The sequence below is a fragment of the Phyllostomus discolor genome, chromosome 5, assembly GCF_004126475.2.
Source record: "Phyllostomus discolor isolate MPI-MPIP mPhyDis1 chromosome 5, mPhyDis1.pri.v3, whole genome shotgun sequence".
NCBI classification, from domain to species: Eukaryota; Metazoa; Chordata; class Mammalia; order Chiroptera; family Phyllostomidae; genus Phyllostomus; species Phyllostomus discolor.
Genome location: NC_040907.2, coordinates 36,856,458 through 36,882,977, shown reverse-complemented (window position 1 = coordinate 36,882,977; position 26,520 = coordinate 36,856,458). Strand labels below are relative to the sequence as shown.

The window sequence follows — 26,520 nt, the reverse complement described above, 5'->3', positions numbered from 1 at the left end:
GTGGTTTGATTCCCAGTCAGGGCACTTGCCTGGGTTGTGGGCCAGGTCCCCAGTTGTAGATGTGTGAGAGGGAGCCCATTGGTGTTGCTCTCACACTTTGTTGTTTCCCTCCCTCTCTTTCTCCTTTCCCCTGTCTCTAAAAATAAAATCTTTTTTAAAAAAGAAAGAAATTATGGTTCCTGAAATTCTTAACCATTTTTTAGAAGACTTTATTTATTTATTTTTAGAGAGGGAAGGGAGGGAGAAAGAGAGAGAGAGAAGCATCAATGTGTGGTTGCTAGGGGCCGTGGCCTGCAACCCAGGCATGTGCCCTGACTGGGAATCGAACCTGCGACACTTTGGTTCACAGCCCTCACTCAATCCACTGAGCTACGCAAGCCAGGAATTCTTACCGTTTTAAGTTGGAATTAAATATGTCATCATTACATGATGTGCTGCAAACATATCTTGATGTTTTGCTAACCTGTTCACTCTGGAACTGCAGAGCCCTGGAGGTTTAATCATTTTTAAAGTATATTTAAGTACTTACCCTTCCCACGCAGTGTAAGATGCCTAGACCGTAGCAGTGAGCAAGGCAGACGTGGTCTCTGCCCTCCCAGACCCGTGCGTGGTTCAGCGGGAAGCTCGGCATCTGGTCTTCACAAGCGTGATGAGTGAAGCCAGGGGCTGTGCCTGCACAGATCCCAGAGCTGAAGGTCCTCCTGCCCACTTTAACTAGAGCGCCTCTACTTCTGTTTACTTCGCAATGATTTGGTAGAATAAAAGGATCTTTTAAACTAAATGAAAAGTAGTTGAAAACTACTGCCCTACAGGATACCACTGGCTATTGTCAGTAATGAAGAGCTGGAAGCAGTGGTAGTCCCAGCATGAATTCTGTGAAGTGGGACCTAGGAATTGGGTCTAGGGACTAGTGGGTGGCTTTCCACCAGGGTTGTTAGAGAGGGCAATCAGTGAACTTGTTCCTTTGTCATCTTGGCTCCCCAGGGTCTCACCAGGATGTGCTTCCAGCCGTACACTTACAGGCAACTGCAGCAGATCCTCATGTCCCGACTCAGACATTTAAAGGCCTTTGAGGATGATGCCATCCAGCTGGTAGCCAGGAAGGTAAGTCACCCTCCAGAGATCCTAGTAGTACCTACAAACCAGTTGGCAGTTCTCTGCTAAGCACCTGTCGGTGTACAGCCTTGTGCTGCATACTCCAGGGATGAAGAGAAATTTAGGAAGTCCTATAAAAACAAATACAAAATGTAGAAACAAAGTTCTGAAAAATTCCTGAAATCTTACTGTATAATTGATTAGAAGGCTATGACTATGGTGGGCTTATATACAAATGAAGATTAATTGATTCAGGAAGCAGGAAGCTTTACAGAATGAAAAGGGAAGAATAGTTAAATAGATCCCAGATTTGAATTCTGGCTCTGACACTTAATAGGCATGCTGAAGGTTTTAGGAAAGTTATTAATATTTTAAAACTTCCTGTGCCTTTGATTACTTTTCTGGAAAATGAGACTAATACTAGCCACCTCGTAGGGTCGTTGTGAGAATTAAATTCAATCATGTCTGTAACTGCCTAGCGTAGGTATGAGATTTGGACTACCTGTGTCCTCCAGGCTCACTGGGAGAATAGAATGCCCAACGAGATTCCGCTAAGACTAGTCTGTGAGGCTGCTCAGGAATAAAGTGGGTTAAATACCTCCCTCAAGCTGAAGGCAAGAAACCACACATCCACAGTATTTCAGCATCTGCAAGAATTATAAACATATTTCCATTTCTAGTGTCTTGCCCGAGAAGATGTGAACTCTGCCTATAGCAGCAGCACGTGTACATAACACCTGCTCAGAGCTGGCCACTTCCTGTGTTAGGTTCTGGGGTCAGGTGAGCCAGATAGGTACTTGTCTTTAAGCTTTACTTTCTCAGATCCCCAGAGTTACCATCAAACCCTTCTAATGAGGAGAGTTTTTTAATTCTGTAATGCAATTTCTAAAAGTTCTTTTTTTTCTCCAAATGGTCATTTTTTTATGCCACCCTATTTAATGAGGCTATCTTCTTCCTTTTCCTCCAAGATACTTTTGTCTGTTGGTTTTTCTTGCATTCTTACTTTCCTCAGATGTCTTGGTTGTCCACTCAGGTGTAAGAATGGAGATTACAAAGCTAATTGGGAGCTCTGAGCACATGAGTGGAACTGCTTCACTGGGAGTTTCACTGGGATCATCCAATTGGCCAATTTCCATATCTTGAGTAGTTTCCCATGGGGATGGTCAGATTTCCCATAGCAGGCTTCCTGTGTGCTGTCTGGAGGGCAGTGTTCCGGGGGTGGGTGAGGTGGGCCGGAGTCAGAGTTCAGCATGTAAATGTTGAGGGACATCCCCTTCCCTGCCATAATTACTAGTGTCCCTGGTCTAGAGACTTTGTTCATTCTTGTTTGAGAATAAATCTTGGGTCTCCTGCCATAGTCTGAGAGGGACCATCTCCAGGGCAGTTTTATGCAAACAGTACAAATTAACATGATACAAAATTTTCTTCCAGAGCCCTAAAGTGTCCCTCCCTTTAGTGGTCCTAGTGCTCAACTCTGCCCTTGCATCACCAAAAGCAGCCATGCACAATGGGTAAAGGAATACGCAAAGCTGTGTTCCAGTAAAACTTTATTTACAAAAATGTGTGGTGGGCCATAGTTTGCTGATTCCTGGTATAGGGCATCAGTTTAACTACTCCTTATTTTAGTCAGACGTCCCCTTTACCTCTAATTCCAATACCACTAAACCTGAGCATTTTGTAGATTTTCAGTATGGTTTAGATTTGCTTTTAGATTCCTCATTACTGACTTATTACTGTGTTTCTTCACTCTACTAAATCAGCCACTACTCTGCCACCTCTTTCCAACTGCAGAATTATATTGTTTACTCCTATTGCTTCCTTTATTTATGGTTCTTGGTCTTTTAATAAGATTTCAGAAGACATCAGATTTGAATGTTGTTTTCACCCAAAACTGTTGCCTACAACTTCAAACCTCTCTTTTATTTCTTTACACATAAGGAAACATACCTATTTTGTATTCTGTCTCCTATAATTAGAAAGTCTTTGTGAGTCCACTTGTATTGATTGCTGGTTCCCATGCGTATATGGCCTTGTTTCCTTATTATTCTGTCTAGTTTTCTTTGTTTTGTTTCATTTTTTCCTGTATGCTCGTTTTCCTTAGAGCTTTATTTGAGAATTAGTTGAGGCCTCGGTTGAAGTTGAGTTCATATAGAATTTGTTACTGCTTCTGTCAGTTACCAAAGGGCACTATCAACTGGCACCATTTTGAGACAAAAATGTTCCACTTGAGGTTTTTAGGAGATGCACATCCATATGAAGGCTTGTGACTGAAAAGACTCCGTGAGTTTTTTTACTCTTCATCACTTCGACCAAGGTCTAAACAGGTCATTTTTCTGCCATTCCTTCTGCATGATGAGTCTCTCATTCACCCTCCTACTGAGGTCAACTCCCAAGATCATGCAGAGTCTTCTTTTAGATTGCATGTTGGGTGGGACCAAGCTTTTTCTTTTGTCTCTGTCATCACAGCAGCAGTCAAAAAGGATGCTTATTGTCACCAAGGTTCACAGATAGTCTCAGGGTGAGGACTGTTTGGGGTGTTTTCTTGCCTCCCAGGGTCCTGTGCATTTTGTTTTTAGGCCTCTGCAGCAGCTTGAATCCACGCTATTAACACAGTACTGCTTCCCAAGGCCATGGGAATGTTAATTGGAAGAAAGATACGACAGGGAAACATCCTTACCACCTGGATCTCTGGGAGATTACAGGAAGGGAAGAATATAAACTGATACTCAGTTTCTGTCTTAGGTTACTGGAAAACTGATATTTTTGTTTTGAATGTCTTAAATTTAAAATCTGAAAACAGTATACACAAAACATTTAAAAACTCCTGTAATCCTACTTCCCAGAAACAATTTTTTATTTTATTTTTTTTAAGATTTAAAAGAAATTATTTATTTTTAGAGAGGGGGAGGGAGGGAGAAAGAGAGGGAGAGAAACATCAATGTGTGGTTGCCCCTCGAGTGCCCCTAACTGGGGACCTGGCCTGTAACCCAGGCACAGGCCAGTACTCAATCCACTGAGCCACACCAGCCAGGACTATTTTTTGTCTTTGTGTGTTGTGTGTGTGTATATATACATATATCTATATATATGCCTATATAATTTGCTTTTTTTTTTTTTTCAAAGTTAATGTAGTATGGATTTTGGAAAGAAATAATCATTTTGGCATGTCATTAGGCAGGATGTCACCTGAGACGGTTGTCAGGCAAATGGTCAGGACTGTTGGCAAGTACTGGGAATGCAGTCCACAGTGAGTCCCAGAATTCCCTCAGGGAAATTTAAATTGCAAGTGGCCTAAATAAGCTTGGGAGAGAGGATAAGCTTCCCTGTGAAGGGAGCCCAGGAGACCCTCAGCCTCTGTGCACATGCAGAGGAGGGAGCAACAGCTGAGCTGCTGGCAGTGTGCGTTGGTCTGACTCACCTAACCACAGACTCCTCTGGGTCCCCCAGGTTTGTGGCCTCCTTCCCTCTTGATGCTGGCTGTTGAACCATTGGCCAGGCAGTCTCCAAAAGTCACCGCATGCTGTGAGGGAGTCCCAGCTGTGGCTTTACCTCCAGAGTAGGCCCCGCCTATTTTGTCTCTTGGCCTTCCCTGGCTGCTTCTGAGGGCACATTTTTTTCTCATCCTGCAAGGAATGAGAATCCTTGTGTTTCCAGATGTTTCAGTGTGATCATGGGCCATGGGTCCCTAATATAAATAAAGCCAAGAATTTCTGCCTTTTCCACTGTGGAGTTATTTGTAAAACCAAGACAAAGGTTTGGACGTAGAAAAGAGTCCAGGGCACAGTACAAAGTTATGTGCTGTATAATAACATTTTGATCAACGAAGGACCGCATATGTGACAGTGGGCCCATAACATTATAATGAAGCTGAAAAACCCTTATTGCCCAGTGATGTTGTAGCCATTGTGATGTTGAAGCACAATGTGTTTGTAGTGATACTGCTATAAGCAAACCCACTGTGCTGCCAGTTCTGTAAACGTTTAGCATATACAATAATTTATAATATGCAATACTTGATAATAAAAGACTGTTACTAGAGTATGTATTTACTACTCATCATTTAAGGTGTATTTTTTTTCTACTAAAAAGTATACCATGTAGGCGTGTAAATGTACTCAGATGTTTGCATGGCAATGAAATCACCTGATGGCATTTCTCGGAGCGCATCCCATTGCTAAGCAGCACGTGCCTGTGATGATTTATGTCTGGCTTCTGGGTTCCCAGCCAGGACTGAGTGCTTACCTTCAGGGCTTAAGTCCATTTCCAGCATTGCCTTTACTTTTTTAGTTGAACACGGAATCTGTTGGTTTTTCTCCTGGGCTGATATGGCAAGGGGACCTCAAGGAATAAAATGTTCCCTCTTGAAGGTAGCAGCCCTCTCTGGAGATGCAAGGCGTTGCCTGGACATCTGTAGGCGTGCCACGGAGATCTGCGAGTTCTCCTGCCGGAAGCCTGGCTCCCCTGGCCTGGTCACTGTAGCCCACTTACTGGAAGCAGTGGATGAAATGTTTTCATCGTCATACATTACTGCCATCAAGTAAGATGCTTCTCCTTCCTGGCCCTGGGCCTCTTTGGAAGACCACTGGAGAGGGCCACAGTCTGGGAAGGTCGTGGAAGCATGTTTCCCTTTCAAAAGCTTTTACTCATTCCCCCTGCATTTGTTGAAGACACTGTCCTTTTTCTTGAGGGGCATAGTCAGGGATGTAAACCTAGTACAGTAGGAGAATTTCCATGAACTGAGTTACACTGTGGGTGTTCAGTGACGAGCTGTGGGAACGAGAAGAAGGCTACCTGTCGCCACTGATGGGTGTGCTGAGCTCATGAGATGGGGGTGCTCATGCCTTTCCGGATGCAGTTGCCGTGCCACTTGCTTCCAAAGTGGCATTTGTTATGTCATTTTGACTTCTAGGAGGTTCGGGGGGACCCTTACTGAATAATACAGGAGCAAGTAGTCCCCGGGTTTTTTCTGTCTCTAAAGATGCAGAAAAGTTTTATTTGGCTTTCCTCTCCGTGTTGGTGTAGCCACTTACTGAGAATTCACATCTCTTTATTTCCTTTAAGAAATTCCTCTGTTATGGAACAGAGCTTCCTGAGAGCCCTCCTTGCAGAATTCCATCGATCAGGACTGGAGGAAGCAACATTTCAACAGGTGATCAATCTTTTTTCAAATCCTAGATTTTTGTCTAGTGCCTTAAAAATACATGGGCATTTCAGTCACTGTGTAACAATTTGTGACAACCTGATAATAATGTGGAAGAACTTCAAACCAGCACCTATTTTTATGTGATGTTTTATTGAGTTGCATGAGAAGCGACCTTTAGCACCTAGTTTCTATGTATTAGATTGAAGGTTTACTATGTGCCAGATACTATTTTAGGAGTGGGAGGTTCAAAGATGAACATGTCAAAAGGTACTGCCATAATACAGCGTATGTGGTGTAGTAGGGGCAAGACTTTCAGAATAAGCCATGTTTAAGATCACCAAGGTCCATCTGAACATTCTTTGGGCATAGTTTAAATTGTATAGAGTAAAAGGAAGCGTGCGGGCTCATGCCTTAGAGTGGTTTACTTAAACTGGAGTCCACTGGCGGTGGCTCCCTCAGGAGGTGAATTGTTAAAGGTGTTGGAGTGTGTACCGGGAACGTGTGCGTCTGTGTGTGCGGGTGTTTCAGACGTGCAGAACATTTTCTTCCAGGTACTTCTTGACTTCCTTTCAGCTTTACTTTAAATTCTTTCTTAAACATTTAGTTGCTGATCGTGTTTTGCCCATTATTTTCCTTCTTAGAGCCTGAAACAGCTCTTCTGCAGAGTCACTTCCATTTTAGTTTGCAAACATTTCCTGAACATCTACAATGTCTCATTAGCTGTGATGTGAATTAGGGGCCCCAAGCTAAATTGGTTAATATCTCTGCTCCTTGAAAAGCTTCTGGTATTGGTGGGTGTTGGGGTGGAAGGTAGATTTGTAAATAGAAGAGAGAGTAACCAGAAGGTACTACAGACTTGCCTGACCTACTTGGGGTTTTAGGTAGGAATCTATGCTTCCAGCTATCCTCCTGCTTCTGTTTATTCATTGTCTTTGTGCCTTTGTGCCTTTCCAAGGGCCATGTGTTGGCACCTCTACACTGTGTCTACTAAGAAAAATGCCTTATAGCAAAATTTGACTTGAATTATGACAATCTCAATTGTGCAACTCTCAGCCCTGGATACTAGAACTGTGTGTATCACAACCTCAGTACTAGACATTTTATATCCATTAACTCAAGAGATACAATACATTTAATAGATAAAACTGAAGCTCAGAAACTGAGATAACTCACCCAGGTGTCATACTTAGGTAATTGGTAGAACCAGGATTCAGACCTGCTACTCCCGATTCCAAAGTCCGTATTGCATTCTGTCCCTCGTTTGCGCCCCATTGGGGCACCCACGGATGCCTTCTCAGGTATTAAGTATCCTGGCCAAGAAGTGTCTGATTTCCCCGAAAGAGGAAATAAATGATCCGACATAGATCTAGAAGTATCTCTCTTTACTTTTCCAGGAGCTGACCTTGGATTTGCTTTTTGTTTCCAGGTGTACAGGCAACACGTGGAGCTGTGCAGGATGGAGGGGCTGCCGTACCCCACCATGTCAGAGACCATGGCGGTGTGCTCTCAGCTGGGCTCCTGCCGCCTCCTCCTTGTGGAGCCCAGCAGGAATGACCTGCTCCTTCGTGTGCGACTCAACGTTAGCCAGGGCGATGTGCTGTATGCCCTGAAAGAAGAGTGAAGGGCTTCAAAGGAAGGACTGGGAGCTGCTGTTTTTAAAGAGCCTGATTTTCTTTTTCTAAGCACATGGAATTGTGGCAAAGTATACTGAAGGGAAATGGCTACTGTGTAGTTTGTAATTTTCCATTAACGACTTTTCTTTTTCCAGTGTTTGGGAAATGTATAGTCATTACAAACATCAGATTATAAAACCATACCATCCTTCCTACAAGAGGCCCTCCTTCTGACTTTTATTTCTGTCAGAAGCACTGCCACCTATTTAGCGGTAACATACCATACACAAGGGGGGACCCTAAACAAACCTGGATTTATCTTCTGAAGGGCAGGCCTCCCCCACCGAGTGAGTGTTCTAGGAACCCTTCTGTATCAGTGTACCAGCTGGCATTGTGAGAAGCTGCGTTCAGCTTCAGTGAATTTTTTTTTGAAGACTCTTTCAGTGTGTTTGCCCGTTTCATGGTGGGTGATTTACCAGTGCACCTGCCCGCACTGTGCTGAATGTTCAGCAGTTTTGACCAAAAATTGCACAATCCCTGTGCCCCACCCTCCCTGTTCACTGGATCTTGTCCTGAGCAACTTTATTTTGGTTCTCCAGATGAAAAAAGTCCTCAAAGGGAAACATTTTGCCCATGTGGAAGGAGTGAAACAAAAAAAATGTCAGAAGCACCAAAAGGCATCAAAATTAAGAAGTTAAAAAACTATTTTGATCAGTGGAAAAAACCATTTACATAGGTGTGTTGCATTAAATGGAGAGTACTTGGAAGGTAACTGAAGTTTACACATGTAAGAATAAATACACAATTTTTTATAAGTAAATTCCAAGGGGTTTTTTTGGTCTCCCCTCACATATAAATATCTGCATACAATTTTATTGATACAGTTTTGGGAGAATATATAAAAAATTGGTTTATTGGTTGCCTCTGGGAAAGAAATGGATGGCTATGAGCAGGAGTTAAGGGAAGACTTTCACTGTATGTCCTTACGTGTTTTTTAAGCTTTGAACAACATGAGTGACAACAAACTTAGTATATGAGAAAGAAATGCTGGAAATAATACTAGTGATAAGGAATCTCCAGCAACAAAGAGCTAGAAAATGTAAATTTTAAGGAGTACCATTTATCCTAAAACAAATCTTTAAATGAAAGAGACTTAGACGGCACAGGAAATATAAGGTACCTAGGAATAAAGCTAATAAAAAGAGGTAATTAATCTCTAAATACAAATCAATTCCAATCAAAATCTTGGCAGGGTTTTTTGTATAACTTTGCAAGTTAATTCTAATATTTACATAAAAACCAACAATGGGACAAACTGACATCTCAAGCATCCTCATGAGAAAAACATCACCCATATAATATTGTAAGAGTCCTGCCAGAAATTTTTTACTTGAATCTGTTGAGAAAATTATCAGCTAAATCAAAATTATGGGGGAAATACTCTACAAAGCAACTACCCCTCTTCAAAAATGTCAATATCACAAAAGACAAAATGGAGGAATTATTCTAAACTAAAGGAAAATAAATGAGAACTAAATGCACTGAATCTTGATTGGGTTTGTATATTTAAGAGATATAAATAATTATAAACATTTATAATAGGTATACTAGTATATAAATGTTAAATTTTGAGTGATAAATTGTGTAGGAGAATTTTTAGAATCATGAAAAATTTTAGTGAAATGTCTACAACTTCAAGAAAAATGCACATTGATGTATATACAAATATTTATATACATATAATGGACTTAGATCACTATCAATATTTTAAAGAATTACATGATATTTTAAAAGGAAAATGGGTAAATAAGTCATCTACAGAATAAGAAAAATGAATGACCGACAAAATGGAAACATACTAAAAGAGCTCTGCAATTCAAAACCCTTTTACGTCTATTAGAAAACCTTCCAGTGATGACATGAAAAGTTGGAACCCAACTGCCCCTCTGATGGGAGCATAAACTGAAACATATTTTGTACATAATTGGTATATAATCTGCAAAATGCAGTAATTCTGAGTCAGCTATTCCACTCCTAGGTGTATAACCCAGGAAAACACATTATGTACCTAGGAGTTGTACACAAGAATGTTCATTGTACTGTAATGGCAAGCCATTAGAAAAGTGAATTATTTTCATACTATAAAATACAGAAATGAAAATTAACTGGATAAAGTTTACAAATGGTTGAGTACATAAAGAAGTTGAAGATACAATGTTAAAAGCTTGCAACAAAAACTATGGGTTATTTAAGGGTGTGTGTGTATATATATATATATATATATATACACACACACACACATACATACATACACATAATGGAACTAGGAATAAAGACTAGAGTAATGGATACCAAACTCGGGAGAGGAGGTAGTTCTTTAGGAAGGGTTTGCAACATGAAAGATATATAAGTTGTTTCAACTGCATTGTGCTGTTTTTTTTTTCTCCCTAAACTTGTACTTGGTGCTCATGTTAATTCACACCAGAAATAGGAACTATTTTTATTGAGTGCCTACTATGTACCATGCAGTTCTTTAAACACTGGAAATGACAGAGAATAGTGGAGCTTGCATTCTAGCAAATGTGAAGTATCGTGTATCTTGGGATATATGTTAAATACTTCATAAGAAAAGTGGGAGTGGAACTTTTATTTTAAAATGCTAAAGTCGGTCTCTTTGGGCAACCATCCAAAAGCAACAGATGGAAAAGCTCCTTGTCCAAGGCAACTGCAAGGTTTTTTCAAACCGTTACCAGAACAATTTCAAAGTTGAAGAGATAAGGAGTGAGTTGCAAGGTTTGTTTTAGATGGAAGGTTCTCTGTACCCATCTTATTGCCCAGCAGGGTAGAGGAATACAAACTTGGTGTTAAACTCTCTGAAGTGACTTCACGAAAAGGTGCAATGAGCACCTACTGCCTGTTATATCTTAAGTCTTTAACCCACCTTCTCATTGGAGAAAGTACGTTCACATGATAAATGGTTAAAAATATGGTGAACTACATTTACATTTCCCTGGAGACGAAACACATGACTAAGAAGGTGACACCCTGAGAAGCAACTCCCGTAGGGTGAGGTCTGCACTACTCCCGCCCCCACGCGAAGACGGCGGAGCGGAGAGTGCGGCCTGCCTGTGCGAGCCAGCCGAGGGCTGGGAGGAACTTGGCGGAGAAGCTGTAATTGGGCAAGGACAGATGACGCCCCTGCTGCTCTTGCGTAAGCTGGTGGACATCCCGGAACTGCCCATCGGCCCGTAAATCAAGCCCTGTACTGCCGGTGCACTCGGAACTCCACCCTTGGAATCACCTGTGGGGGGCGCCACACCCGCTTAGCCTTGCGCATGCGCATTGCGCACCGCTCGGGCGTGGAGTCACGTGTTAGTGCGCGAGTGGTGTCGTAGAGGTAGCTTCCTGTCACGGCTGCCGCCGCCGCCACCGCCCGGTGGCCACGGGAGCCCCGGGCGGTGCTGGGCGAGAGAAGGCCTGGGTTGGTTTCGGATTCGCTGCGAGGTATGCTGCGTACCTGCCCCCACTCCCAGCGAGGGGAGACCTGAGGATGGCGGGGGAGATGGAGTCGGCTGGGGTGGGGCAGGGAGGCGCGTCGTGCCGCGAGGGAGTGGGGTCCCCCGGCTTTGCCTCTCCTGGGAATTCTGCTGCTCTCCTCAGCCTGGGTCCAGCACCGATGCACCCATCTTGGTGGCCCCGGACCCGCACCTTGGCACGTTGGACTGACCTAGTCTCTCCCTGAACCCGCTGTAGTGCCTCTGCTCAGTGGGCAGCCCGCCATTCACCCAAGCCACGGAAATCTGACTCCTGAAGTCACCCTGAGCGCCCCCTCCTGTGCGCCCACCTCCAGTTAACCTCCGATCCCTGTTGATTTTTCCCCGAACTCGGGACTCCGGCCACTTCTCGCCACTCCCACGCCACCGCAGCTCTCCCCTTTTGCCTGCACCGTTGCAAGAAGTGACGGCCTTCAGCCTCCCGGCTGCAGCCGATCTGATCCCGCCACATGCATTGATTGCCCTAGAATAATGCCCAAACTCCTTTAACATTTAAAAGTTTACTTTGTCCCCTGCTCACATTTTCAGCTTGACTGGTACCATTTTGTGTCTCACACTTTATGCCCCAATAATCCAAGGTCTTTAGTTTCCTGTGCAGGTCAACCTTTTTCACCTTAGGTCTATTATCAATCAGGTTGTTCCATCTGTTTGGAATCCTTTTCCCCAACTTCTACCTGACTCAGCACAGGCATCATCTCCAAGAAGTCTTTTCTCTGTGGTGCTGGATAAGGGGCTGCACTTGAGCACTCGTGGCCCCTGGCGCAGTCCTGTGTGGTTTTTGTCCATGAATCAGGCTCTCCATGGTGTAAATGATCTTTGAGGGCTGAGAACATGTCACACTCATTCCAGCCCTGCCAGAGAGACAAGGTCTCTCTGCACATAGTAGGTTCTATGAGTGGTTGTGAACTCTCTGAGAGAATCGGAATGCTGAGTCAGGTTTCTCTAGAGCAGAACTGTCCAATAGAACTATTTCTGGTGATGGAAATGTTTAATATTTGTGCTGGCCAATGGTGGCCAATAACCAAGGAACTGGATTTTTAATTTTAATGAATTCCAATGTAAATAGCCACACATGACTACCATATTTGAAAGCACAGCCTTAGAGCCTTCCTGGATCCTACCCACCCAACCCCTTACCTAGAGTAACTTCCCCGAGTCTGTCTTCCTAAGCTCCACCCCATTCGTTTAATCCAAATTTGTCAAATCAGTTCACTACACTTTTATTGTGTATCCACACTCCCCACTTAAGTCCACTGACAGGTGGTCTCCATCCCTTCTATCTCCTGTGCTGCCTGCTCCAGTGCTTCACTTCCAGTGTTGGTATTTCATCCTTTGGTCTTAAGGGTTGACGTTTTTCTTGAAGTTGGGAGTGTACTAACCACACCTTACTAAGGTAGCACTGTTGGGAGAAGGGCTTATAGGCTGCTGCAGTCTGAGTCTCTTCCATTCCCCACCAGACAGGTATCTGGGCAGGCAAGATGCCAGGGCCAAGACCTCGGAAGGGCCCTCAGGCCAGTGGTCAGGGTGTGGCAGCTGCCAAGCAGGTATGTATATACCTCCTCACCCCTGAGCCAGGGTGGGAGGTCCCTAAATAGCATGGGCAAACTGGGTCACTGGTATGGTATCCCCATTAGTCCAGAGACGTGGAGCAAGTGCCTCCTGGAGTTGGCAGAGCCCTTAGAGGTACCCTGACTAGGTCCTGCCACACACTCGAGGGATGTGATTCTTGAACTCTGCTGTGTCTCAATGCAGGCATCCCTGCCATGGCCACCTCTGGACAAGTGGTCTGCCGGGTTCAGAAACCACCAAAGTTCAGGGTGTGCTGATGGGGCCTCAGCACTCTCACGGGTTCCTCACTTAGGCCATGACTCTGCTTGCCAGCCAGGGATGCCAGGGCTTGAGGGCTAAGTCTACCAGGAGAGCTTTGCATCCTTAGGGGTCTGTCCTCTAATCTCTCTATTTATTTATTTTCTCTTGGTCCAAGTCCTGAGACGTCTTACTCCATTTTTATTGCCTTAAAATAGGCACGTAAGGGAGGTGGTAGAATAATGGGCATGAACTCAAGTCACATGATCTTATTTTAAATTCTAGCTCTGCCACTTAACAAGGCTGTCTCGGTATCATCTGAACATGGAGATATAAGGAGGATCTACATTTATGTAGAGTGGGCAGATTCATGGAGACAGAAAGTAGAATGTAATTATCAGGGGCTGGGGCAAGAGGGGAGTGGGGAGTTACTGTTTAATGGGTACAGAGTTTCAGTTTTGCCATGCGAAACGAGTTCTGTGGATGGATGGTGGTGATGGTAGCACAAGAGCATGATGTACTTAATGCCACTGAACTTTATATTTAAAAAATGGTTAAGGTGCCCTGGCTGCGTGGCTCAGGTGGTTGGAGTGCCATTCTGTGCACCGAGGGGTCGCCGGTTCCGTTCCCGGTCAGGGCACATGCCTAGGTTGCAGGTTTGGGTTCAGTCCCTGGTTGGGGTGTGTATGGAAGAAAACCAATTGATGTTTCTCTTTCTCTGTCTCTTTCTCTCTTTCTCTCCCTCCCTTCTCCTTCCTTCCTCTCTCTCTACAAAAAAATTAAATATATATATATATATATATATATATATAATATATATATCATGGAAACGTCTTCAGGTGAGGATTTAAAAAAATGGTTAATTTTCATGTTATGTGTTGAAATATGAAAAAAATATGAAGCTACCCCTCAGGACTGTGAGAATGAACTAAGATAGTAAAGTAGTGTTCAGTATAGGGCCTGGCAGCTAGTGACGAGTAGTAATGGCATTGTAGTCGTGCTGGGCGCTTCGTAGAGTCACCAGGGTGTACCCTAAGGGGTAATGTTGCAGGCCTCAGTTTCCCTTTTTTGCGAATTTGGCCTCAGACAGGGAAGGAGCCACTGACCTCTGGGAGACTGGCTCTGGGGCTCGGCTACACCCTCATCCTCATTGTGTGATCCCTGAGAAACCTTCTCTGCTCTCAGCTGGGACTCTTTGTGGAGTTCAGCCCTGAGGACATGCTGTTGGGGATGGAGGAGACTGAAGATGATGGGGACCTGGAGGCTGAGCTACTGGCCCTCACTGGAGAAGCAGAGACCACAGGCAAGAAGCCAGCACCCAAGAAGCAGGGTAAGGGTAAGTTTCTGGTGCTGGGCTGGACTTGGTGCTAGGACTGGATGGGTTCAGGCAGGGGGTGGAGAGGAGCCTCCCCCCAGCTGCCAAGGATCCAGCCAAATCACCTGGTCTTCTGGTATCCACGTCCCTGCTGCAGCACTGCCACCGAGAGGCTGACTTGCCCTGCTCACACACCTGTGTGATAGGGAGCTCACTGCTTCCCTGGATGCTCCCTCTTGACTCAGGTCCCTGTGCTCAGCCCTAGCCAGGGTCTGATACAGAAAGGGGGCTTAGTGCATAGAAGTTGTGTCTAATGAATGAATAAGTATAATCTTCCTCCCCAGTCTGGAAGAGGACACAGACCTGAAGTCTGGGAGGGCCAGAGGACCTGAAGCTTCCTCTCTTCTCACCGGGAGCCCTCAGAGGGAACCTCCGCCCAGTCCCACGTACCCCTGAGCTAGGGTAACGGGAGAACCATGGCCCTCCATGTTCTCTCAGCCAAACCTCTGGGGTTAGAGCAGCCTGGGTGTGAGTCATGGCTCTGCCACTTGATAGGATTGCAGTATTAGGAAAGTTAATATTGGTAGTTTTCCCCCTATAAAATAAGGATAATATGACATATCTTGCAGAATTATGAGGTTCAAGTAGATGTTAAAAGTCTTTATGCATGTGAAAGGTGTGGTTAGGAGGAGTGGATGAACATGCCTATGAAGAACCACAGCAAAAGTGCTGAAAAGAGAGCAGCTTGTTGCCTTTTGGAGGGTCTAGGAAGGTTTTGCTGCTGTGAGGGTCTTTTCAGCTGGGTCATACAGGAAGAGCAGGACTTTTACAGCGGGGACTTGGATTTGCCCAGGAAGGGCAAGATTTCTACCTGGGTGTAGAAGCACGCAGTGCGTTGAAGACTCTACTCTTCATGGACCTGTTCTGAGGCCCTGACCCACTGTTCCCCCAGCGCCCTTGCCTATGGCCCACATCGAGAAGCTGGCGGAGGACTGTATGCGGGATGTGGAGGAGGACGAGGAGGAGGAAGAAGGGCTGGAGGATGATACAGACTTGCTGGTGCGTTTGCCAGGCTGGTGGCTGAGTGCTGTGGTCAAGCCTGCGGAAGAGGCCTGGGGCTTGTCCCTCTGTGTGCTCTGATGTGGGGCGGCTGCCCCGTCCTTCTTGGGCCTGTTTTCCGGACTGTACAGTGAGAGACTAGTTTCCTTTGATGCCTGGTCTGAATGCTGTACTTAAGGATTCTCAGATTTGTAGCCTTCACTGTTTCCAAGGCTACCTGTCCTCAGATTAAAGAAGTGTTTTGGTAACAGGGACTTTCGGGCACAGTGACTAATGTCGGGAGGTACTCCTGGGGGAGAGGGTCCTTTATGTTCAGATCCTGTCATAGCTGTGGCCATGAGGCTCCCACGTTCCTGGGACTTATGTCTCCCCAGACTGAGCTGCAGGAGGTCCTGGGTGCAGATGAGGAAGCTGGGTCCCCGTATGATGATGAGACAGCCGTCCTGGGCAGCTCTGAAGAGGACAAGGGGCAGGAAAACACTGAACCTCCAGTGCAGACAGCTCTACTAACAGCTTCAGTCCCGGTGGCTCAGGTAGGTTCTGGGGGGATCCCGTGTGCCTTCGATAACCCTACGTGTCCACGTTTAACAGCATGGCTTGAATAGGAAGACCGCAGTAACCCTTCCCAGGGCTCCCCTCCAGCAGTGCCCCAAGCAGTGACTGAGCCTGAGAAACTCTTTGGTGCCTGGCCGGCCTCAAAGGCCTCTCTGTTGTCCCGGGCCTCCCCCTGCAGCCGTCCACAGATTGTCTGGGCCTCTGTGTTTGCCTCTGATATGGCCTCTGGCCTCTCCAGTAAGTCTTTGCCTCCTCTTTGAGGCTTTTAGGCTCGTCCTCCTTGGATCCAAGAGCTCTGTTTTCTGGGGCAGCTTCCTTGCAGGGAGGGAGCAGCAAGGGCCTAGCTGGCCCTGGAGTGGCCAGGCCCTGAACTGGAGTATCTACAGGCTGGAGGGCCTCGGGGGCTGCAGGCTCTGCTGGAGGAGCGGATCCACAATTACCAGGAAGCTGCAGCGAGCGCCAAAGAGGCAGGTGAAGCAGCCAAAGCCAGGCGTTGTGAACGTGGCCTAAAGGTAGGTTGGGCCCAGCCAGGGAGCAGGGCTGGGAGGAGTGGGGTTCAGGGTGGTGGGTGAGGCAGCAGGAGGTTGTGCCAGTACAGGGGAGGCCTCCCCTCTGGCCTTGTGAAGGTAAAGGATCCCTGGCCTGTCTTCAGGCAGGGTCCAGGCCGAGATGGCTGGCTAGGTTTCTGGCTCTTCTCTCCCCCAGACTCTAGAGTCCCAGCTGGCTGCTGTGAGGAAAGGCAGGAAGATCAATGAGGATGAGATACCACCTCCAGTGGCCTTGGGCAAGAAGCCCCCGGCCCCCCAGGAGACAACCAACAGGAGCCCTGAGGCAGACCTCTCTGCCCCCGCCACCCTGCTGCCAGGTATCTGGAGACACTCAAATCCTGTTCTCCTTCCCAGTCAGAGCCCATGGCCCCCAGTCCCCCCGCCACTCCATTGGCATTAGTGACACCTTCCTGTGGGCTCTGGGAACCCAAGGTGGGCACTTTCTTCTTTGACCTTGATGCCCCCTCTCTGGGCTTTTTATTTCTCCAAAGACAACCCTTCTCAGCCTGAGACAAGCCTCTCGGGCAGCCCCGCCCGGCCCAGTTCAGACCCAGACCCTGGCCCACAGGCCCTGTTGGCGGCACGACAGAGGGAGTACAAAGTGGCTGCCCTGAATGCCAAGCGGGCTGGAGACCTAGACCATGCCCGAGAGCTCATGAGGATTGGGAAGGTATGACATCTGGCTCAGGGGCCCTGTGTCCAACCCCTTGTTTCATAGTTGGGGGCAGTGACCCCTTCAAGGTCATGCAGCTAGACTGGGCTGAGGGGGAGTCTTATTTTTCAGCCCAGGCTCATGGGGTTCCCTGGCTTATGCCCACGCCTGCTTTTCTTACTACTGCAGAGATTTGGTGCCGTGCTGGAGGCTCTGGAGAAGGGGCAGCCTGTGGACCTGAGTGCCATGCCCCCGGCACCTGAGGGTCAGTATGAGGGTGGTGGAGGGAATCTGCTCCAGCTGGGGCTGGCCAGACACCTACACCTACATTTCTGCTCTGGGTCCCCCAGACCTCCCACAGGCTTCCAAGGCCCTTACAGTACCTTCAGTCGTACCCCCAGCTGTGGAGCAAGTGCACCCAGTGATGGCCTCTGACACCCCAAGAACTCCAGGTAGGATGGGAGGGTGGGACGGTGGAGTGGGGACCTGGGGAGAGGCGGGCAGAGATAACACTGATGCTATTTCCTTCCTTCTCTCTAGTGGCCCACACTGAGCCACAAACAGTGCTGGACGCCCTGCAGCAGAGGCTGAACAAGTACCGTGAGGCAGGCACCCAGGCCCGCAGCAGTGGGGATGAGCGAAAGGCCCGGATGCACGAGCGCATTGCCAAGGTGGGCCTGCAGCGGTGAAACCCCCTGCCCTTGTCAGCCTCTCCATCTGCTGTTGCTGCTAGCCTTGGTCCTTCAGTGTCCATCTGTCTCTCTCAAGCTCTTGCTGCCTCAGGCTCTTTTTCCTCTGGGGGGTGCCTTCACTCTTCCTCTCCCTGCCTCTCCCTGTGTGGAGCCTGCAGACTGCTGCCCACCACAGGTCCCTCCCTCCTTTCCCTTGCAGCAATACCAAGATGCCATTCGAGCGCATCGAGCAGGACGCAAGGTTGATTTTGCCGAGTTGCCTGTTCCTCCAGGTATGTGGTACTTGGCCTAAGGTCTTTACGATCTCCGAGGGGGTGGCGGGGAGTGATTCCTCATGTGTCTGCCTCCACTCTGGGAGCCGCCCACTCCAGCCATGCCCAGGAAGACCCAGCCAAAGCCCCAACAGCCTAGTGCTTCCCTGAGGCCACCCTACCCCTCGCCCAGCTCTCTCTCTCCCACAGGATTCCCTCCCATCCCTGGTGTGGAGCCCACTACAGGCACTGAAGAGGATGCAGTAGCAGCCACTTTAGCTGCTGCTCAGAAACTAGCCTCCTCCGAGGATATAGCTCCAGCCGAGGAAGATGGGGATGAGGATGAGGTTTGACTGAGGGCCCAAGACTCCAGGGGTTGGGGAGAAATGGCAGATGAGGGGCAAACCCAGACCCTGTTGCCCATACTAACAAGTCCAGCAAAGTAGCTATTCTTTCTGCCATTTTACAGAAAAAAAAAAACTTGGCCAAGAGCATCCAGATAGGCATTAGCAGAGATAGATTCAAACCGAGGTCTTTCTGACCCCAGAGCCCCGGGTTGATCCCGAAAATCCTGGTGTCTGCTGTTGGTCAGAGCTTTTGAGACTCATTGTAGCTCAGATTCTCTAGGGCCCACACAGGGAAGCCATTCATCTCAGTAGACCCAGCAGGTTAGTGCAGTGTTGGGAAGAGAGTCCCTGTCTGAGCTGCCACAGCTGGGGTGGGAACAGATCTCCTGTGACCTCCTCCTGGGCACCTGCAGGATGAGCCTCCAGCCCAGGCCCCAGTATCCAAGAAGCCTCTGATCCCTTCATCCCGCTCCCTGCCTGAGCCCAAGGCCTCAAGTTCTAAGGAGTCACTGAGCCCCTCTGGTGAGTTGGGAGAAGAGGGATGGAGGAGTAAAGGCTCCAGTGAGGGGGAGGCGTGGCTCTGACCAGCAGTACTCTCCCTTCAGTACGGGAACAGCTGGCACTGCTGGAGGCCCGCAAACTGCAGTACCAGCGGGCAGCCCTGCAGGCCAAGCGTGGCCGGGACCTGGAACAAGCCAAAGCTCATCTGCGGCTGGCCAAATGCCTTGAGGCTCAGATTATCCAGGTCCGAGCTGGCCGACCACTGGACCTCTCCAAGGTGAGTCCACCGGGTTACGCAGGAGGACTTCTCAGGCAGAAGAGGTGGGTGGCAAGCTTGACAGCAGGGCTGTGAACAAAGCAGCTGCTCTGATGCCGCTGTCCATTGCCATTGGTCGTACCTTCCCTGAGAGGGGAGACATGGGTAGGATGTGGTGACTGCTGGGAAAGCACCTTTGGCTTATGCCTCTCTCTGCCCTGTGGCCCCGAGAAAGGCCAGACGAAGGCCTGGTGGCCTGCCTCTGGTCGGAGATCATAAGGCAGGGCAAGGCCAGTGGGAGGCAGTGTTGCAGCAGCCTGGGATACAAAGGGAAGCAGTGAGTTCCTATCACTGGCTGTTGAAGTTGGAGAAACATTCAGTTTGGGTTCCTGCCTTTGTTAGGCTCAGTAGAGGGATAATCTGACCCTTGGGGCCCCTGAGGGGCCTTGTGACCTGGGCAGGTACCTTCACCCTTGACGGATGAAGAGGGTGACTTCATCCTCATTCACCATGAAGACCTGCGTCTCTCCCAGAAGGCTGAGGAGGTGTATGCCCAGCTACAAAAAATGCTCCAAGAGCAACATGAGGTCAGTTGATTGCTTGTCTCTCTTCCCTTCAGTGCTCACAGCCTCCCTTAGGGGAAGGGCATAGGCTCAGACCAGGTAGGCCTGGGTTCATTTTCTAGCTCTTCTACCTACTGGCTGTGTGACCTTGGGCAGGCACTTCCCCTTTCTGAACCCCATTGTCATCTGTAAAGTAAGATTATTACTACCACTGGGTGGTTATGAAGTTCACACAACAGACTGGAAGGGAAAGTGCTTTGAAGGTCAGAGGAAGTGGCAGGGGACATGTACACAGACATATATAGGAAAATGTATGCATGTTTGTGTGTATGTGTCGATCTGAACTGCTTGCAGGTCTGCTTTCTGAAGTGATGTTTCTGTTAGCTTTTGAAGAAAGAGAAGGAGTTTGCTAAGTGAATTTTGGGGAATGGCTATCATAAAAAAAAAAAAAAACCAGGAAAAACGGGTCTTGGAAACAGTGATCTTGGGGAAGAGGTACGTGTTGGGGGAAAAGGGCGAGACTGTAGAAGATTGGAGCTTTCAGAAGTCGGGCCTCTAAAGCCAGTCTGGACCCACTGTGGGCCTCTATTTTCAGAAGTGCCTGCTGTTCTCCAAGCAGTTCATGCACCAGGGCAATGTGGCCGAGACGACTCGGTAAATGCAGGGGCTGGGGCATGTGGGGTAGGGAGCAGACAGTGAGCCCTGTAGTGCTGAAGTGTGCCCCCAACCCTGTCAGGTTTGAGAAGCTTGCTCAGGACCGCAAGAAGCAGCTTGAGATCCTGCATCTGGCCCAGGCCCAGGGCCTTGACCCTCCTAGCCACCACTTCGAGTTGAAGACATTCCAGACTGTGAGGTACCAAAGCCTTAGGGAGACAATGGCTGCATCCAGGGATGTGCCAAGGGGCTGGGAGCCAAGGCTGGAGTCTTAGGCCCCTTTAGTAAGAATTTCCAGGTGTGGCCCTGCCGTAGGCACTGGGCCTTGGGGTGTGGGAGGTAGGACATGGTGACTGCCTGTGAGGAGCTTGGAGCTGGGGTGGCTAGGGAAGGAGCTTTGCAGGGAGGTCTTCGTACCAGCTCTGCTGCTCCTAGCCCAGACAAGCTTCGCCTCCCTGGGCTCACTGTATTTATGACCACCACCTGGCAAGCAGACAGGCAGTCCTGGAAGATGGGGACCCTTTCCCACTGCGCTCCTTCACTTTGAGCTTTCTCCTTGCTTCCTGGCTGTAGGATCTTCTCAGAACTCAACAGCACAGAGATGCATCTGATCATTGTCCGGGGAATGAACCTCCCAGCCCCTCCAGGTAGCCCTAGGGCCACTCCTACTCCAGTAGGTTCTTGCCCAGACACTCCACCCCTAGCCAGTAGGGGGACACTGGCTCTCCCTCCACCTCAGGTGCTGGGCCCCTGGCTACTCCCTCTGACCCCGACTCCCATTTCTCCTTTATAGGGGTGACCCCTGATGACTTGGATGCATTTGTGCGGTTTGAGTTTCACTACCCTAACTCGGTGAGGTTCAGGGAGAGGTAGGATCCTCTGAACTGGTGCCAGGACCATGTGCTCGATTTCTCCCCACCCCTGGGAGGGCTGGCTGTAGGGAGGGGCTTGAAGACCCCTAGGCCCACTCCTTATAGGCGTCCCTTCCCTCAGCACTGGCTTAGCCCAGAGCTCTGGGCTTGATAGACCTGTGTTTTCAAGCTGTCCTAACTTCTCCCTTCTTAACACTTTAGGACCAGGCTCAGAAAAGCAAAACAGCTGTGGTGAAGAACACAAACTCTCCAGGTGAGGGCTGCCTTCTCCCTGTCGTTCTCTGGGGGGTGGGGCGGTGTGTCCGTCCGCGCGCGCACGCAGCACGTATTTCCAGATCTGCTGTCTTACTTGGTGCTCAACTTGGGAGATATGGGCGGGTATCACGACCACTCCTCTCATGTAGTTGGGGAAATGGAGGCTCAGAGAGGTAAAAGGACTTGCCTATGGCCTCTGAGCAAAGAGGTGTTGGAAATTGAATTCAGGAAACCTGACTCTAAATTCCAAGTTCCTCCCACTTGAGTATAATCTCTATTAAGAGTACAGTATAGTAATCTCTATCAAGAACTGTCCAAGTTGACTTCCAAGGCCAGGACCTGGGGGCTCTACCACCCCCCAGTGGTCGTCTCTCTGGATTGCAAGCAGAACCATCTAGAAGGGAGGCCAGCCCCTCCTCAGGAAATCCCTGGGCGCCAAGCCCCATTTTCTCCCACCCTTGCAGAATTTGATCAGCTCTTCAAACTAAACATCAACCGAAACCACCGGGGCTTCAGGAGGGTGATCCAGAGCAAAGGAATCAAGTTTGAAATCTTCCACAAAGGGTGAGGCCCATCAGCCTTTCGTGCCGTGGAGGGGTGGGCTGGGAGGAAGGACAGACTTCTGGTGGTGCTGCCGCTGCTGCTCCTACTGTTTCCTTGTGCTGGACTCGTCCAGCTCGTTCCTGCGCTCCCTGCCCAGTCCAATCCTCTGCTGACTGTTGGCTCCCCAGATCCTTCTTCAGAAGTGACAAGCTGGTTGGCACAGCCCATCTGAAACTGGAGCGGCTGGAGAATGAGTGTGAGATCAGAGAGATTTTGGAGGTAGGACTCAGAGGTTGTGGAGGTCGGGTGGGTGAACCAGAGGACTTGACAAGTGAAAAGCTGACATTAATTGAACATCAGCCCCTGTTGTAGGGTTTTTGTGCCCATTAAACAGCACCTGTAAATATGTTGTAGAGTAGGTTATTCCCATGTCACAAATGAAGAGATTCAGAGGGTTTGATAAACGTTTATAGCATCACCCATTCAGAAAGTAGCTACACTGTTTCCACAGCACTCTGGGGCACTCAGGTTCCCAGGGATGGTGGACTACAGGGCCCTTGAGGGATCTGGTCATTGCTGTTGGCTGGGCATGCAGAAACTCCTAGTTTTGGCAGGGACAGAGTTGTGGTTGGGACAGTTGTCTGGCAGCTGAATGAAGTGGAACAAGCTGTAAATGTGAAGATAAGGTCTTTCAAAATCAGGACCTACCACAATGAAGATACTCTGTGTTTGGGAACTGGCCCCACACAGCTCCTTAAGTGTCCACGAATTTGTCAGATTTCACAGGCAGTGACTAAAAGCTTGCCTCTGACCAATGAGGAAACTAAGGTCCAGAGAGAAGGGTGTGGGCCTGGCAGAGTGTGGCCCAGACCCTTGCTGCCTTCTTAAGTGGGGCTTTTCCCACCACTGTGCACCTCCCTCCCTGCACCACCTTTTTTGGGGAGTTTTTTTGAAGTGGGGCCTACTGTGCATTGGCCACATTGATGGTGGATGGTGGTTACACTGCTTTGCACTCCAGCTGCCCCTCCCTGTGACCAGGGAGATAGCATGGTGGGTGGTAGGAACCCTTGGCCTGGGTTCTAGTCCTGGCCTTGCCACACTGGCTGTGTAACGTGTGGGCCACCTGTGAAGGGACGGTCTGGGCTTTCAGGCTGCACCTTTAAGCCAGAGCATTTCTTCCAGGAGTTGCCATGTGGAAACTGAGTAAGCAGAACTCTAGGTTTCTCGTCTCTACCTCAGAGCATTGACGCTTATTTAGATTTACATACTAATTTTTTTACAATTTATGTATTTACTTAGAGGAAGAGAGAGAGAAAGAGGGAGAGAAATATCAACATGTGAGACATGTTGATTGTTTGCCTCTTGCATGCCGCAAGCCAGGCATGTGCCCTGACCATGAACCAAACTGGCAAACCTTTCGGTTTGCAGGCCGGTGCATAACACTCGGCCACACCAGCCAGGGCTACTTTTATTTTTCTTCTTCTTCCTTTTTTTAAAATAAGACCTAAAATCACTACCACCACCAGGGTTGTCAAGAAATGGAGACTCCTATGTTGATATTGCTATTTTAGCTCCTTATTCCTTACACCTGTAAGCATAGGGGCACCGCCTGCTCCCAGCCCCTAATCCCATCAGTTACCATCTCCCTCTCCACGTTTCTTACAGGTCCTGGATGGAAGGAAGCCCACTGGGGGCAAGCTGGAGGTGAGGGTGAGGCTGCGGGAGCCTCTGAGTGGCCAGGACATGCAGACGGTCACCGAGAACTGGCTAGTCCTGGAGCCTAGGGGCCCTGTGAGGTGGGCAGCTCTCTGGGCCCTCAGAACCTCTGCCCCTGCTCTCTGCTCAGGCCCCAGGGGGACACTTCCAGTTCTCAGCTCATATCTGGGAGGAAAGCCTAAGAATTTCTCATCTGTGAGGTTAATCAAGAGGCAAAACTGTTGGGTAGGGCTGTGGGCTGGGGTTCTTAGGATCCTCATAGAACCTGAGAGGGAAGTAAAACCTCCCAGGTCTAACTCTCCAGGAATCCTTTCTAAACTCTATTTGTATATTCAATACTGCAGTTTAGACTGACTTCCTGCTCTCTCTGCTTTGTGCCTTGTGCAGCAGATGGTCAGCGCTGGGAGAGGAGCCAGGCCACCAGCTGCGTGCAGAAGTGTACTTTTTCCCAGCTTTGCTGGCTACAGAAGCCTTTGTACATAAGGGGGATCAATGCTGCTACACAAATACCAAAAACCTGTGAAGTACGTGCATTACTGGACCACGACCTTGGTCCTTCCTGTTGCTGGCCCCTTCCTAGGCCTCCACACCAAAGCGGGCTGGATTCCTGTAGGCTGCCTCCCCTTCCCTCGCAGCAAAAGCAAGGATAGCCTCACCGCTCTGTGCCATGGAGTCTTGCGGCCCCTTAATCCGTGTAGCAGCTGTGTGTAGCTAATCCCAGCCCCTAGTTGCAACGTTTCTGAATGTGCCTTTAAAGATACAACTGTAAAGGATGGAGAACTTGAGAGTGATCCTGCTTAGGGCTCCATGACGTTTGTCAGCGGCACCCTCTGCCACATGACTCAGTTTGCCCAGCCCTGCCTGTGCCTTGTTTCCTGCAGCTGCTGCACTAGCCTCCCTGCTTCCCAAGCTCCCGGTGGAGGAAGGGAGTTATGTTCTGGACTGTGTGGTGGGAAGCAGGCGAGGTTGTGTCTTGGGTTTGGTCCACGCACCTAAAACTAAAAGTCTGCTAACTGGAGAAAAAAAAAAAAGTAAAATTTTATGTAGCTGTTATTTAAGAAACTAGGTTTAATTCACTTATATGGGCTTTATAACTCTACACACAGAGTAACCATCCAAGACCTAAACAAAAGTCCTGTCACTTTTTAAAAGCCAGAGTAGCAGTAACATGAAATTGACAGAAACTGCTACTATGGCTTCCTCTTGCAGAGGACAGAGGAAGTCTTGCCTCTTCAGCTAATCTCCTAGGGAAATCCCCAGTTCTTTCCAAGAAATCCTTTGGCTTTGGTTTTCTGAATGGATGGAGACGGATTTATAGTTGCAATAGATTTAATATTCAAAACTGCAGTATTCTACATTTCTTAGAAATTAACATCCCATCCACCCCCCCAGCCCCCACAGCTTTTTGAAGCATTAGCTTAAGGTCAACAAAGCATTCCTCAAGGTCATTTTTTAAAGGCTCTAAGTGAAGCAAATACATTCAGTTTACTGACCACTACAGCACTGTGTAAGCACAGCTCAGGGATTGGTGGGTTTTGTTTTTTGTGTCTTTTTCTGGGATAGGGCCGGACCATGCTTCCCCGCCCTTAATAGATCTTTTAGTGGGTAACAGCATGAAGGACAAATGACTTTTTTCCAAGAGCTTTCTGGCCTTTCTTACTCATCACAGTGAACTACCAAAATTTTCAGATGAGCCATAACAACTGCAATTATATCTGTATGTCAAATCAGCAGTAATCTAGAAAGAAAAAGAGGGGTGTTAGCCTTCATAAGGGGACCTAGAGCAAAGATGAGTGGCCAGGAGGGTTTCTGACCCAACCTAACCTTTCCATCACATTTGTACCCCAACCAGTGCTTAACTAAATGGTCCGGGACAGCTGTCACTATCCTCAAAGGTTCCAATCAGCCCTAGGAATCTCTAAACTCGGGGGCCTCTGCTGGAAATGCCCTGTTCCAATTTGAGAGGCAGTATTCTGTGGCTCACAGAGTTCCTTTCTCAACCTGTTCAATTTTAGTCGTCTTCACTGCTCTTTACTTTCTGGAAAACAGACCTTCCAGGCTGAGGGGAAGCAAGCCAAAGCCACCCACTGGACTTGGAGACTGAGGTTCTGAAAGGGCCTTTGTTGTAGCCAAGGCATGCAGGGGTCACTGGTGGTGGGAGAAGCCTGCCCAGCCTCAAAAGATTTGTCCAAATGCAGCATCCAAACACTGGAGACGAGTGACTCCCCTGCAGCTGAGAGCCAGGTGTGACCCAAATCATTTTTACATTTTAAATTCTCTCTTCAATCTACTGCAAGGCACCTTCCTTCTGAATTAGTGAACCGAATGCAACATGGGAGAAATTTTTCTTACACAAAGACTTGCTCACAAAGGGCAAACTTTGTTTAACATTATTTGCCTGCCTTAAGCACCACTCTGAAACCTGAACTGTCACTTCCAAATTTTGTGGGCAGTACCTAAAAGATCTTGTCCCTTAACTAGGCATCTTTTAGGATGAAATTATGGGGCTGAGACTGGTGGAACCAGGGAC

General features: G+C 48.1%; 2 protein-coding genes across 8 annotated transcripts in view; both read left to right on the top strand.

Moving 5' to 3' along the window:
- Positions 1-8,066, top strand: part of ORC1 (origin recognition complex subunit 1) — a 30,228-nt gene extending 22,162 nt beyond the window's left edge. For all 4 annotated transcript variants that reach the window (XM_028511826.2, XM_036026086.1, XM_036026085.1 and 1 more), the window contains 4 exons: positions 985-1,104; positions 5,463-5,632; positions 6,157-6,244; positions 7,665-8,066. In XM_028511826.2, the coding sequence (XP_028367627.1) occupies positions 985-1,104; positions 5,463-5,632; positions 6,157-6,244; positions 7,665-7,859 (573 nt within the window). In that variant the 3' untranslated portion in view covers positions 7,860-8,066. The remainder of the gene's footprint in view (positions 1-984; positions 1,105-5,462; positions 5,633-6,156; positions 6,245-7,664) is intronic.
- A 3,066-nt stretch (positions 8,067-11,132) lies between these two features.
- On the top strand, positions 11,133-25,335 carry CC2D1B (coiled-coil and C2 domain containing 1B). Of its 4 annotated transcripts, none has more exons than XM_028512431.2 (25): positions 11,209-11,355; positions 12,863-12,949; positions 14,397-14,547; positions 15,479-15,585; positions 15,960-16,118; positions 16,527-16,652; positions 16,846-17,005; positions 17,180-17,358; positions 17,530-17,605; positions 17,691-17,792; positions 17,881-18,011; positions 18,232-18,304; positions 18,494-18,630; positions 19,044-19,152; positions 19,236-19,408; positions 19,849-19,974; positions 20,546-20,604; positions 20,687-20,803; positions 21,178-21,251; positions 21,398-21,456; positions 21,678-21,729; positions 22,196-22,295; positions 22,463-22,553; positions 23,940-24,070; positions 24,378-25,335. In XM_028512431.2, the coding sequence occupies exons 2-25, from the start codon at positions 12,884-12,886 to the stop codon at positions 24,511-24,513; spliced, it is 2,694 nt and encodes an 897-aa protein (XP_028368232.1). In that variant the 5' UTR covers positions 11,209-11,355; positions 12,863-12,883; the 3' UTR covers positions 24,514-25,335. The 4 variants fall into 4 exon arrangements, with proteins under 4 accessions (XP_035881967.1, XP_035881966.1, XP_028368232.1 ...); XM_036026075.1 differs by having other exon boundaries at positions 11,220-11,355; positions 14,397-14,541; positions 24,378-24,519; XM_036026074.1 differs by lacking the exon at positions 24,378-25,335 and having other exon boundaries at positions 11,133-11,355; positions 12,867-12,949; positions 23,940-24,371.
- Positions 25,336-26,520: the final 1,185 nt, after the last annotated feature.

Excerpts from the sequence above, each read along its gene's own strand:
- CC2D1B (XM_036026074.1), top strand. The coding sequence starts at position 12,884 with ATGCCAGGGCCAAGACCTCGGAAGGGCCCTCAGGCCAGTGGTCAGGGT. Across the intron at positions 17,793-17,880 it reads TGACACCCCAAGAACTCCAG|TGGCCCACACTGAGCCACAA; the intron begins GTAGGATGGGAG and ends CCTTCTCTCTAG. Across the intron at positions 19,153-19,235 it reads GGAGTCACTGAGCCCCTCTG|TACGGGAACAGCTGGCACTG; the intron begins GTGAGTTGGGAG and ends CTCTCCCTTCAG.